Source organism: Cavia porcellus, unplaced genomic scaffold (genome assembly GCF_034190915.1).
Source record: "Cavia porcellus strain 051 isolate PalLab524CR breed Dunkin Hartley unplaced genomic scaffold, mCavPor4.1 scaffold_19, whole genome shotgun sequence".
Lineage (NCBI taxonomy): Eukaryota > Metazoa > Chordata > Mammalia > Rodentia > Caviidae > Cavia > Cavia porcellus.
In genome coordinates, this window is record NW_026947502.1 from 52,026,246 (window position 1) to 52,039,541 (window position 13,296).

At 34.5% G+C, this 13,296-nt stretch overlaps 1 protein-coding gene across 11 annotated transcripts in view; it reads right to left on the reverse strand.

Moving 5' to 3' along the window:
* Window positions 1–13,296, reverse strand: part of Phf20l1 (PHD finger protein 20 like 1) — a 73,392-nt gene that overhangs the window by 39,500 nt on the left and 20,596 nt on the right. For 5 of the 11 annotated variants that reach the window (XM_063231052.1, XM_063231048.1, XM_063231055.1 and 2 more), the window contains 4 exons: window positions 9,630–9,718; window positions 9,322–9,411; window positions 4,523–4,736; window positions 3,693–3,821 (listed from right to left, as the gene is read on the reverse strand). In XM_063231052.1, the coding sequence (XP_063087122.1) occupies window positions 3,693–3,821; window positions 4,523–4,736; window positions 9,322–9,411; window positions 9,630–9,718 (522 nt within the window). The remainder of the gene's footprint in view (window positions 1–3,692; window positions 3,822–4,522; window positions 4,737–9,321; window positions 9,412–9,629; window positions 9,719–13,296) is intronic. The other 6 variants (XM_063231050.1, XM_063231057.1, XM_063231051.1 and 3 more) reach the window with 5 other exon arrangements.

The following is a 13,296-nucleotide window of genomic DNA, read 5'->3' on the forward strand; positions in this document are numbered from 1 at the left end:
ATAATTTTAATTATTTTTAAATACTTATGCAAATATTTGATAGGCCCTCCTCCCAAAGATTCTCCTAAAAGAATACATTATACAGCTTTAAGAAATCAATGGTACCTCGACTCACAAACATTTTTTTTGCAAACAATTTAGTTCCCAAAGAAGCATTTGGCAGTTTTGTTTTTGTTTTTGAATTCTGCATCAGGTGACAAGACTATGGCCATTTTTCCTGCATGAACATGAATATGGTCATCTTTCTAGAATTGTGGAATGAATTAAGTTTATAAACTAAGGTACCACTATATTTAAACACAAGGCCGAATGACAGTATGAAGACACATCAGTCCTAATCACAAACAAAATTACCACCTCATAAAACTCTATACAAAAAACACAGCACCCTTCTCTATGCCAATAGGAATAAGAGGAAGAGTGGTCAATATTCCTTGCAAATCTAGGAGGAACACAGGAAGCACAAAGCTGTTCAATCTTTCTCTGTTTTATCTAGCAATTTCAAAACACATTCTTTTTGCCAGAACCAACAATCAAGTAACTTTGATATTATTGCCAACAACATATTACTAATCAATTCAAACTCCAGACTTTTTAAATTAGAGGAAAAGAAAATTCTTTAAATTGTAAACACCTATCTAAAAGGGCAGAATACTCAGAAACTTCTAGGAATAATTAGAAACAGACCGCTCCATGCTACTGTTTCCTTTTACCCTTTAGAGATTTCTGTTATAAAATTTATCCTAGCCGGACAGGGTGATGCACACCTGTGATTCCGGCATCTGGCAGGCTGATGCAGGAGCAGTGCTGTGAGCTGAGGCCAGCTTGGGATACAAAGTGAGTTGAAGGTCAGCCTAAAATGCATGGCGAGACCCTGTCTCAAAAGAACCAAAAAGACCAAAAAACAAAACAAAACAAAAATTACTCTAATTTGTTTGCAATTTTACAACAAATGTATCAATTTCTGATTCTCTACAAAATATTGCTTTGTTTCTTCGTTTTGGTTTTTGAGATAGGATCTAGATTTGCAGTTCATGTTCAGGAGCTAACTATGTAGCACAGACTAGCCTTAAACTTGAGATGCTTTTCCTGCCTCTTTTTCCTAAGTCCTAGGATTTCAGGAACATGTCACTATGCCTGTTGTTTTTTTTGTTTGTTTGTTTTTGAGGCAGGGTCTCAATTCAGCTGATCTTGAACTCACTACATAGCTCAGGCTAGTCTCAAACTTGCAGTGATTCTCCTGCCTTTGACTTCCAGTGCTAAGAATATAGGCAAAATTGTCTATCTTAAATCAGTATGCATACAGCATAAGATTTAGCCACCAAGGGCCGGGGATATACCTCAGCGGCACAGTGCCTTCCTGATAAACACAAGGTTATGAGTTCAACGCCTGGTACAAAAAAAAAAAAAAAAAAAAAGATTAGATAATGAAAAATAAGACACTGGAATACAACTATATTTTTTCAATGTCTACTTATTTATAAGCTAAAAAAAACCCCTAATTTATATTATTCTCTACCAAAATCAGATCTAGAATCACTGTAAAGTATTTATATGTAGAAGATATGAATATACAAAGAATTGAACTTATCTGGCGACAGATTCACTTATTTTCTTTCTTTCTTTCTTTTTTTTTTTTTTTTTTTTTTGGTCGTTTTCGTTTTTATCGGTACCAGGGATCGAACTCACGACTGCCTGCTTGCAAGGCAGGCGCTTATGCCGCTGAGCTAAATCCCCAGCCCCTGATTCACTTATTTCCAAGCGGAGCTATCTTAAAAAATAAAATGCATTGGGAGTATCAGAGTAAGATATCCAATAAGCCCCATACCTCTAAGTATTAATGAAACATAAAACACATACAGGTGAGCCTGATAAATATAAAACACACTGTCATTCTAAAAGGATTTTATATTAGTTCTCAGCAATATTTTTGAACAACTGAAATTTATTGTACAGAGGTAAGCTTGAATTTCAATCACTGAAGACAGTCTTACAATATCTACTTTTTGCATTACACAGTTGTAACACGAAAACCAAAGCAGATACAGAGAGAGAAGATCCTAAGACGATTATCAGACATTTAACTCTTCTGAATAAATAAATGAAAGGGAAAGACATTGCTACTGCTGCCAAACACTCATGTTTGAGACTCCCAAAGAGATGCCACAGGAAGTCCCTTCAACAAAGCCACGGGGCTCTGCTAAGCAACCAGGATTGGGACTTGATGTGCAAGGCACAATGGATCTTTCCTTCCCACTACCCTCTTTCCAAGGCTACACAAAGACAAGGTATCACCAGACACTCACGTTCTTTTGTTTTTTAATTTAAATGTTGAGCTTGAACTTGCACCTTCCAGTAAGGTATATGTGTGTATTGACTAAAATTAAAAGCAGGGCATGTTATCCAGACCAAAAGAAAAACAAACAAAAAAACCATGATGTTGGAAAGCTGGCGGTCTTATTTTGTCAGTGTTTTCCTCCACCTTTCTTGAGCTTGCTCCTCCAGCAATGCTGTTTCAATCTCTGTATCCGGGAGTCAGGAGAACTATTCCATTTCTGTCCTGCATGGAGCACTGGGGTCCTCAGTTTAAGGCAAAATTGAAGTCTCGGGCTGCCATCAGAACAATTCCTGGGAGAACATTTTGGTTTTCTCCAAAACCAATACTTTCTAAAGGGCTTAATACATGAAATGATTTGAAATATTTCCTTTTTGGTGGGGGACAAATATTTCCTTTATCAGAAGAAAGCACAAAAATAATTTCATGAAATGGAAGCAGACTTAATATTCTCATCTGCTAGAACCAATTTATAATGTCTTAGATGAACTACATAATGCAAGAGAGGTTCTTAACAACTCTGTTTGAGGTGTGTAGCAGTAGGTGTCTCCTCCTCAAAAATTGTGGAAATATTTATTCCTATATTTGAAAATAAAAACCAAACTTCTTCAAAAGATTTTAAATGCATTTCGCAAAGGTTTAGACAGCTTTATTAGGCCAAAGGTGGTAAAAACAAGCTGCCATTAAAAAAAACAATGCACTACTGAATCATTAAGATATTTTAACTCCCCTTTAATATACACTAAAAGAAATATGTGCATAATTGCTTTAAGACCAAGTAAATGAGGCTGAGTAGGCCTTGGAAGTGCAGGGCCTCAGATGAGTGGCCCTGATTCCAGCTCTTCAAACCCTCTTTTGTGAGCCCTCAGTAGGCGAGGACTGTCAGTGTGCTCCCTCATCCTAGCACTGCTACACCCCAAGTCACAAGCAGAAAATAAGTCTAATTATATGTCCATCTTTCCAAACATATGCTTCTTCCATTCTTAAGTGAGCATGGCCAAGTGTAAGAATGCTGCATAAAATATTTAGAACCTTGGAAGTTATGTCACCATAGGTTAATAAAGTAGTTGCTTACAGAAACTACTCTTATCACTGAAGAGATCCAAAAGTTACATAATTTTGAGCTTATCAACAGCCTCACAACATCCCTGTGAGGTAGGTAGAAAAATTTTTGCTATCTTTCACATTTTACAATAGAAAAAGCTGACAATGTTAAAAGACATTTACTATAAAGAACCCAAAACTATACAATTCTTATCAATTCATTACACTGAATCATCTCGTACATTTTACTTTATTAAAAATATACTACTTTAAAATGAAACCCTTTCCCCCAAAAAGAATCATTGCAGTTTACCAGTAATCTTGTTAAGTCGAGCTCTCTTTGCCTGAAATGAGTTGCCTTGATTATTTTTCCTCTTGTTTGATAATGTGCTCTCTGGCTGTGGAAAGACCATCTTTGGAACGTTCTCTACGTGAAGTCCTACTTTTAACAGAACAAATACATGAGAGTTTATCTAGAATCCAAAATTAAAACACATGAATTTTTAAAAACCAATAAAATAAAAAAATGCTTTGTACAGTTTTTTCACTTAGTACTTCATTAGAATTCAAATAACACAAATCCCCCTAGACTGATATATCAGAATTAAAACTAATTTTTTAATTTTTTGAGACAGAATGTCATTACATACTCTAGGCTGGCCCTGAATTCTCAATCCTGTCTCAGTTTTACAAGTACCGGGAGAATAGATATAAACTACTATGCCCAGCTTTAAGCAGTTATGCTTTAAGAAAAAAAATCAAGAAATGAATAACTTAGTGCTTAATTCCATAAAACACACAGATATGTATGCTGGGCACCTAAAAGCTTAAAGAAAAACTACAAACAAAACCAAACAAACAAAACTCAGCAAAAATCTACTACCAAGAACTTGCAAATCAAAATTACTACTTGTTTCTATTCAAGAATATTGATTGCATCTTACATTAAGTAATGATATAGCTAATCTTCAGATCTATTTGAGATGCTAATAAAGTTAGTCATCATATTATGGTAGGTAAAAAAAACTAATCATTTCATATGTTTATTATTATTACAGGTGGCCAAGGGTCAACTTATTCAGTACATGAATTTCATGAATTTACCGGTCTCGAAAGGAAAGAAAGAAAGAATGCACTTTATACCAAATGTTTCACTAGATGTGGGAAGATCTTCCTTCTTTTCAGCTTCTGGTGTGGTTATACAAACTGAGGTTTCCTCCTTCTTTGAAGGTACTTTAAACCATTTTCTCTCCTCCTTCTCTTTATCTTTATTGCTGTTAGCACTGGTTCGCGGTTTATTCCCTGTTTTATTCTTGGCTGCAGCTGCAGCAGCTGCTTTGACTAAAGCTATCCAATCCTCCAAAGGAAAAACAAAAACAGGTAATGTATTAAAAATTTATCATAATGCAGTTACGCTGACTAAAAATAAGTATCACATTCCCAAAGCTATATTCACATATAACTGCTTATAAAAACAGTTAACTACTTTTGCATGGTAGATCATAAACATAGTAGAATATCAAATTTAATAATCTAATAGGTTAACTGGATTCCATAAAACAGGAAATTATTTGAAAGCATACATTCTGCTGCTATCTTTTCACAGGAATGAAACCTAAAATAACATAAAAGGTATGACAAACAGGACACTCTACCTTAGTATTTTAGGACTTAAATGCAACATTACCTTTCCTTCTTATAATACAGTGGACCATAAATGGAAAGAAAAATGCTTATATTGTAATCCTGTGAAAATTAAGGAAGTATATTCCCACTGCCAAATTATTCCTTATTACTGGAAGAATGTTCCATTCAAATTGTCATTAATTTCATAGAAATTAAAGTACGATCCTATCACTTCTAAAGCTTTTAAGTTTAGAATCAATTTATCACAATAGCTTTATGGGTTTTTTTTGTTTGTTTGTTTAAGGTTTTTTTTATCAGGGAAAAGGACAATCTCCATGTCAACTTGTCACCTAACCATAAATTTGAACTTAAGAGGATTCACTACTTGGGACATCACACCTACTAATAAGATAACGAGATAATTTCCAGTCCAGTCCCTAGGATTCCATGTAGAATTACATTATTAAAGGGGCTACATGACTGGACCATGTAAAGCATACACTAGCAGTCCCCAAATTAATCTTTCTTCCTATGCTACACCACTTTCTGCTGATGTGTAAGACTTTCCTGAAATGCAAGTATTTATTTTTCCCTTAAATCTTTACTTGTTGCTAAATATTTCATTTTTACTAAAAATTTGTTGCAAAATATATAGAAAAATGTAAAAAAGTGTAAAGTTGTGTTAATATTTTAATTTTCACAATCAAAGAGATTTTTTAAAAATAAACACTTGTAATGTCTACATGCAGTTCATTTTTCACCAAGACCATTAAGCTCTGTAACACACTAGACTTATTCAAGCACAAAATAAACTTCTAAGAAACAGAAAACAATTTTACAACATCAAATGAATTTAATTCATTTGATATATAATCATCACAGGTAAACAAAATTAAGTAAAAAGCAAAAAATGACTAATGGTTGCCCTTGAAAATACATAAAATATAAACAAGCCATTATAAAAATAATTCTCTCTGTCTTCTGTGATGAAAATACACTGGAAGCACCATGTGATTACACCCAACATGGCCATTCCCTAATTTTCTTTTGAACACACTGCTGCATAAGCCAGGCACCATGCTAGGCACTCAAGACATGACAGGTGATAAAAGAACTGGTCCTAGCCAACTGAAACTCACAGGAAATTTAAACTGACCTTCAGGCAATGTGCCAGAAGATATAATACAGGAATAAACAAAATACTATGGGACAAGAAAAAAGATGACAAATCTTTGATAACAGAGAAAACATCTTTGATGACAAAGAAAGATTAGTGGAGTATGCCAGGGAAAATGACAACTAAAAGGAGAAACAGTCATGGAAGTCAGAGCGCACAGGAAAAGGAATGAAGGATGAACCTCAAGGAATAGTATGAAAAGCTAAATGTATTATGGCTGGGTCTTCAAACTAACATTCCAATAGTAAGGAAAGCAAGCACTACAAAGAGAAAAATGGAAAGAACAAGCAACGAAGTAGAAAGAGCAAATGGAGTAAGTACACCCAGACTAGCAATGTTTTATGCAGCAGAAAGAATGTGTTTACTGACTTATTGAAAGTGTAACATTTAATTCTCGGTTCTACACTGCAGAGAAATTTTTCAGTGCTTATACTGGAAAATGTCAGGAGTCATTTTCATTTTCAAGATGTTTTGTACCTCCAACTAAAAAAACAAAACCGTATTTCAACTCTCAAAGTTTGAATATTAAAATAGCCTCTTGATTACATTTGTTAATCATGAGAATCATTATAACCATGTGATAAAAGAATTCCTCCTATTATTTGCTTCTGTATTTTATTTATTTTTTAAGAAAGGGTCTCAGGGGCTGGGGATTTAGCTCAGCGGCATAAGTGCCTGCCTTGCAAGCAGGCAGTCGTGAGTTCGATCCCTGGTACCGATAAAAAGGAAAAAGACAAAAAAAAAAAGAAAGAAAGAAAGGGTCTCACTATGTTGCCCAGGCTGGCCTGGATCTTGAAATTCTCCTACCTCAGCCTCCTGAATAGCTGTGATATGAGACGCACACTATTACACAGGCTTATTTATGTATTTTTAAATAGGAAAATTGTCAAATAAAATAAGCATCATGTTTTCATGAGTTAGAATATTGACATAATTGCAAGTTAACTGTGAAAAACAGTGCGCATAAAAAATAAAACACTGCATTTGGAATGAGATCTGGATTCAAGGAGTCGCTCTGTACATTACGATAGAGTGGCATTTTAGGTCAGTCAGTGAGTTCTCTAAGTTCTGAACTCCTCAACCAGGAAAGAGAAATACCAGCCAGACCTATGTGAGAAGGTGTGATGTAAGAATCCAATAAAACAAGATATGCAAAAATGTTTTATGACTGTAAAGATTCTTCTGAGCCAGTGAGACACTAATGTGCTACAATGTAAATTTTCCATCAGCTATGTCAAGGAGGAGAAAAGACAAAGTAAGTCCTTCTCCTGCTACAAGACTAAATTTAATGTAATGAAACAATCTCTCACCTTGTAATTATTGTTAATACGCTTTTATTAGCATAAAAGATCAGAATTAATCGTAAGAAGGTAAAATTAGTTGGTGAAATTAATCTCCACTTCATAAAATGTGTCAGTTGCATAGGTATTTATGGATCAACACTAACACTCCACATAAAATTATGTAAAAGAAAAAATGAAGGTAAGTAAGAAGACAGGGTTCCTACTCTGGACCATGAACGTGTCCACCAAACTTTCTTCCCAGTATAAAAACACCTGTAGCAACTGTACAAGGAGGACCACATCTTAGACTCTTAATCTAACACAGCATTTCAAACTCTGTAATCAAGGTAAACTCTGAATGCAAGGAGAGGCCAAACACAATAGCATTAAGACTTTTATTTAGGATTAAAAATATTACTCTAAAAGTTCACATAAATAATATTGCTAGCTAATTCATTTTATATGGGTCCTAGAGAAAGTTTAGAGAACATTTCCACAGTACATTTACTTGATACATTATTTTCTGCTACCTTAAAAGATATTTTACTTTAGATTTTTATAAAGGGATTATCAAAGTAATCAAAATCTGCCAAGATTTAGGATGGTCTCAGCCCTTTCCAAACACCTTGTTTAGCCTAGATGTCAGGTGAAAATTAGCAAAACACTTGCTGAGAAAAAAAATGGAAACAGGTTTTTAAAATTCTATAAATATTTTAATCTGCTTATAATTAAGCGTTATAAAGAAAAAATGAAAAACTATACTGCTACTGAAATTTTTTCAGTACTTTTTCTCATTTTGCACTGATTGTAATATTAATAAATATCATGGTATGACAAATATATTAATAAACATCTAATACACTTATTTATACTCTGTGATTTTATTACAAACCAAACTGACTCAATGCCCCACTGTATAAAAAGGAAAACTTTTAGGCAATAATATTAGCACTATTTCATACCATTTGAATAACAGGAATAAAACACCAAGTTTTAAAACCCCCTTGAAAATTAACAAGACTTTTGTGTACTTATACAGACACATACCAAACTAAGATCCTGATTTTTCTGTGTAGCAACCAAGAAATCACACCACTGAATGCTTAAAAGAACATTTTATTTATACCGACAGAAAGAAAGACACAAAGCATTTCTAATCAAAAACATTTTCATTCTAAACTACATTTAAATATTGATATATAGGAATTCTAAAGCTGATCATAAGTAAATTTTTGAAACCAGCAGATTTAAAACAATAACACTTCTCAGAAGATTTCTTCAGAAATAATTTTTTAAATGTGGTAGTATACATATTCTGACTATTAAACGTTTGTATATACTTAATTGAGGTTTACCAGGCAGCAAATTACATTTCAGCATGACATTTTTGTCAGAAGGTAGAGACTAAGTGTGCAACATATTTCTAAATGTTTATGGATTACTTTCAAGTTCTTAAAATTAATTGTAGGTCCAGGTGCTGAAAATCCCAAATAACAGCATAACATAAAAGCAAGTTCCTAACGGCACCTCTTCTTTCCAGTATTTTATGAACCATAGTCCACAAATGGAATACAATTACAACTCCATCCCAGATTTCCTTCAGATGCTTACCACTCATGCTTGCTATGAGCAGTGAAAAGTGTGTAGTACACTGCTCCCATCATATACCTCAGAGAGGCCTACCTGAAACCGCCTACAGAGTGTCAGGTAAGCGCCTTTTAAAGGAAGATGAGTGACTACGATTTGTAGAAGGAAAAGAAGAAGATAAAGTCAATGTAAAATTTAGTATTAAACATTAACTTTCTAAATGATAGTATATATCATATAAAACAAACTTTTTTTAAAAAGGCACTTACCTCACTTCCCATAGACTGGTTACACGATCCAGCTGGGTCGATAGGACAACCCCAGCTTAGTGGATGCTGGGAGTTCACCTGGAACAGAAACTAGTGACCTATAACTTTAGCAGGTCTAACACCAAAGAAGCAAAAGTCAAGTGTATAATTTATTTTACATTCTAAGCTTTTCCTCCTTGCTGCTATTTGGGGTTATCAGCACATAACCCTACAATTATTTCACTTTAAAAATATATATTGTATATTGTGATCAGTCACCATCCAAGAAGACATCCCTTTAGGTAGCCTGGAATACTAAACACTCTTACCTGCCCCTTAGCATCCTCAGGCATGGCTTTAATGTGCATTCTTTTTAAACAACGAATTACTCCATCATAAAACTGAACTGTGAATGTCCCTGAAACAGGAGTAAGTTGCAATCATTAGAAAACATCAAGCAACCTTATAACAACATTTGAAACTAGGAGATAGTGACCTGCTACAAAGAAGTGCTCTGCAAACACATTACCTCTGGTAAAGACTCCATCATGTTTAACTTTATTTTCTCTTTTTAAAAACTACCCTCAACTATTTTCCTTAAAAAGAGTATAAATAAAGACTTGCAAGTTAGTAGCAATTCTGACATTCATTGGGGAATTCCAAAATTGATTTTTGTACTAATGTAAATACATTTAGAATTATAATGTATCTGATAAAATCAGTATATGCAAAAACAGTATTTCCATAGTAATGATCATTTTCTCTCTTGGAAAAATTCTTTTGAAGTAAGTAACAGAGAGAAAGATGTGACCCATGAAAATCATCATTTCCCAGGAAGATTATTCTCTTGGCAATAGTGTTGAACTGGCATATAAAAATTCTAGATTCCCAGACTTTTAAGCCAGAAAATCATTTACAAACAAATTAGATCAATGTGTCTGTGTATCAATCAAGACATTCAATTCCAGGAAGGCCACATCTGCACCACATGATATTCTGCTAAGCGTCAGTAAAGCCATAAAGGACATTCCCAGGGTTGTCAAGCCACCTAGGGCCCTTCCTAGTAGCTCAGCCTACTTGCGCAACTCAAGTTTCTGCTCGTGCATTCACTCACAGATAATGAAATATGCTCACTTCCTGTTACAGACCCTTTGAGTTCAAGTCAATATAAGCCAGGAGGACTATTAGAAAAAATTATATGAGTATTATCTTCATGGAAATTCAAATGTTTTTCTACAGTTACCTGCATGAATGTCTTTCTGTTTCTCAAGTACAAGCAGAATGCCACCTTAAGTAAACAGATAATGGACTTGTACAAAAGATTCATAAATAAGAAATGGGATAATTATGATTAATGGTTTTGGAATTGACACCAAAGAAAATTTGTGCAAAGTTTTTTTTTTAAATTTTGTAATCTGAATAACACTATTTCACCCCTATGCTTTCTATAGTTAGCATAATGTTAACTATTACAAGTATCTAATCCTAAGTTACAGAAGCAACAAATAATCTAAACCCAAGTTAAAGAAACAACTGTATATCTTACAGTAATATATAAAGACAACAGACAAGTTTTGAGAGCATGTCAAACTATCTGCACACCTTGCATTCCCAACTTTCCTGCAACTGTCTCTCCTAGTCCTTACCATAGCATTCTGAGGAGTCCAGGTTGCTGGCTAGGCCCTCATCTGGGCATTCATTCTTCCCACTTTGTTCATACTCTCTTCTCCTTCATCTTTCCTTGAAGCCTAAGTCCTACTCACTCTTCAAAGATGAAAACTTTCCTGATCACTCCAATCCACACTGACTAGCCCCTTCTTGTCATGTCTACAAGCTTTTTCTAAATATCAAAATGTTTACGGCTCTTAATTTTGTTTTGCTTTTATAGTAAATTGAATTTCTTTTGCCTTTTTCTCTTTTTTCTTGGGGTAGGACTGATGTAGTCTCATCCACTATGCTAGGTGTACAGAAATCATAAAATGTCATACAGTATTGCTTGTGGAGACTTCTAAAGAAAATCTACAGCGACTGGCGATATTTAGCTGAGGGTTCAATGGACCTCCTGAAATGGAGGCAGTCACAGACCAGCACTGTTTCTCTTCCATCAAAGTAACCTGACTTTTCTATAGCAAATGTCTGTGGATAAACAGGATAGGATAAGGAAGGGCAGTTTCTGAGCGGGACATGCATGGACACACACACACGTATTCACACAACCACATAGGCATTCCCTTGAGGAATGTGAAGCATGGAAGGAGAAGTCCCAAAGCTGTCCACACCAAAAGGGACTGCTCAAGTAGAGAATTCTGCCTTTTTTTTTTTCTTTTTAAGCTAGATCCTATTGCCAAACAGAACACATGAATTATGCCTTCCTGCCCTTCTAGACTATTCCTGCTTCTTCTGTGCTTAGCTTTGGCTACAGTGTAAGACACTCTGAAAAAGATGTGAGCATATGTGCTTTATAATATGGTTCTGCAAACGTGTCAGTGCACGCAGAAACAAAAGTCCCAGTGCAAAGAAAAAAACTGCACAACTAATAGCTGAGACCTTTCTCTACTCTTCCTGCAGTAGGATGGATAACAGGTAATGAAACCATATCCATGCCTGTGGTTTTAATTCATAAAAATAAATAAATAAAAGGGAGTGAAGCCTTTGTAAAGTTGTGTGATGACTTCAAGTTAGAGTACTATAATTTAATTTTTCACATGTAACACTTCTTAATACTTTAAATGTTTCGCTCTTCTAGTTTATCTCTTGTTTTCTCTCATTTGTTGTTAGCTTAAATTCTAAGGTTAAATTTATTCACTACCTCTTGTCATCTCCAAAGAACATTCAGATTCTTTAGCAAGATTATGCGATACCTCAACTATTGATTCATGTTTCTTTTTCCCATTCTTCTATCCCTATAAAGAAATTTCTCACCCCAAAAATGCATTTCCTTAAGTTATGATGTCTTGTTCACTTCTTTCCCATGCACCATATTTTCTGCCAGAAGAGCTTTTGTATCCCCTTTAACTAATCTATGTATCTTTCAAGACTCAGTTTCTTCAGATTCTTTAGCAAGGTTATGCGATACCTCAACTATTGATTCATGTTTCTTTTTCCCATTCTTCTATCCCTATAAAGAAATTTCTCACCCCAAAATGCATTTCCTTAAGTTAGGATGTCTTGTTCACTTCTTTCCCATGCACCATATTTTCTGCCAGAAGAGCTTTTGTATCCCCTTTAACTAATTTATGTATCTTTCAAGACTCAGTTTAAAGGAAGTATCCCCTTACTTAGTTCAAATGTCCTTCTTGGCAAGAAGCTGTCATTCAGTTTCTATAGCAAAAACAATGAATAAGTTGTCAAGTTTAAGAAATAACTGTAATAGAAAACTAACATGTAACTGACTTGAAAGATGTTAAGTATTTCACAACTATTTTAAATATTTTATATAAAAAGTTTGAATATATTTAAGCATATTTCCAATAATAATCTAAGGATTAATTCTCATGCCTTTCCAAATCTATCAGTCTAAAAGTTCTGCATTTTAAATTCATTATTTGTCCAAAAGATTGCCAATCCTATCTTAGGATCTCACACTAACACATCTGATTTCTGTGTGTCTTTTTCCCTTGTGCTGGGGACTGAACCTAACCTGCTATATTATAGACAAATGTTCTATCGCTAAACTGTACCCCTAGCTCAGAAATTTTAGTTTGTTTTCCTATTTATTTATTTATTTGCTAAGGCAGAGTTTTATTATGCTGCCCAAGCCAATCCTGAACTCCTGACACAGAGTGATCCTGCTGCCTTGGGATTCCAAGTACATGTATGAAATATTGTATATGGCTGATCCCCATGTTACTTTCAACAGTTTTGGCCACCTCAGTAGTATCTGCTTAGTACTGAATATTCTAACAAATGTCCACCCAAAGACTATTAGGAAAATCAACTTGGTAATCTATAGGTATTAATGGGAGCAGAGAGGCATAAAAAGAAAACCTCAAACTG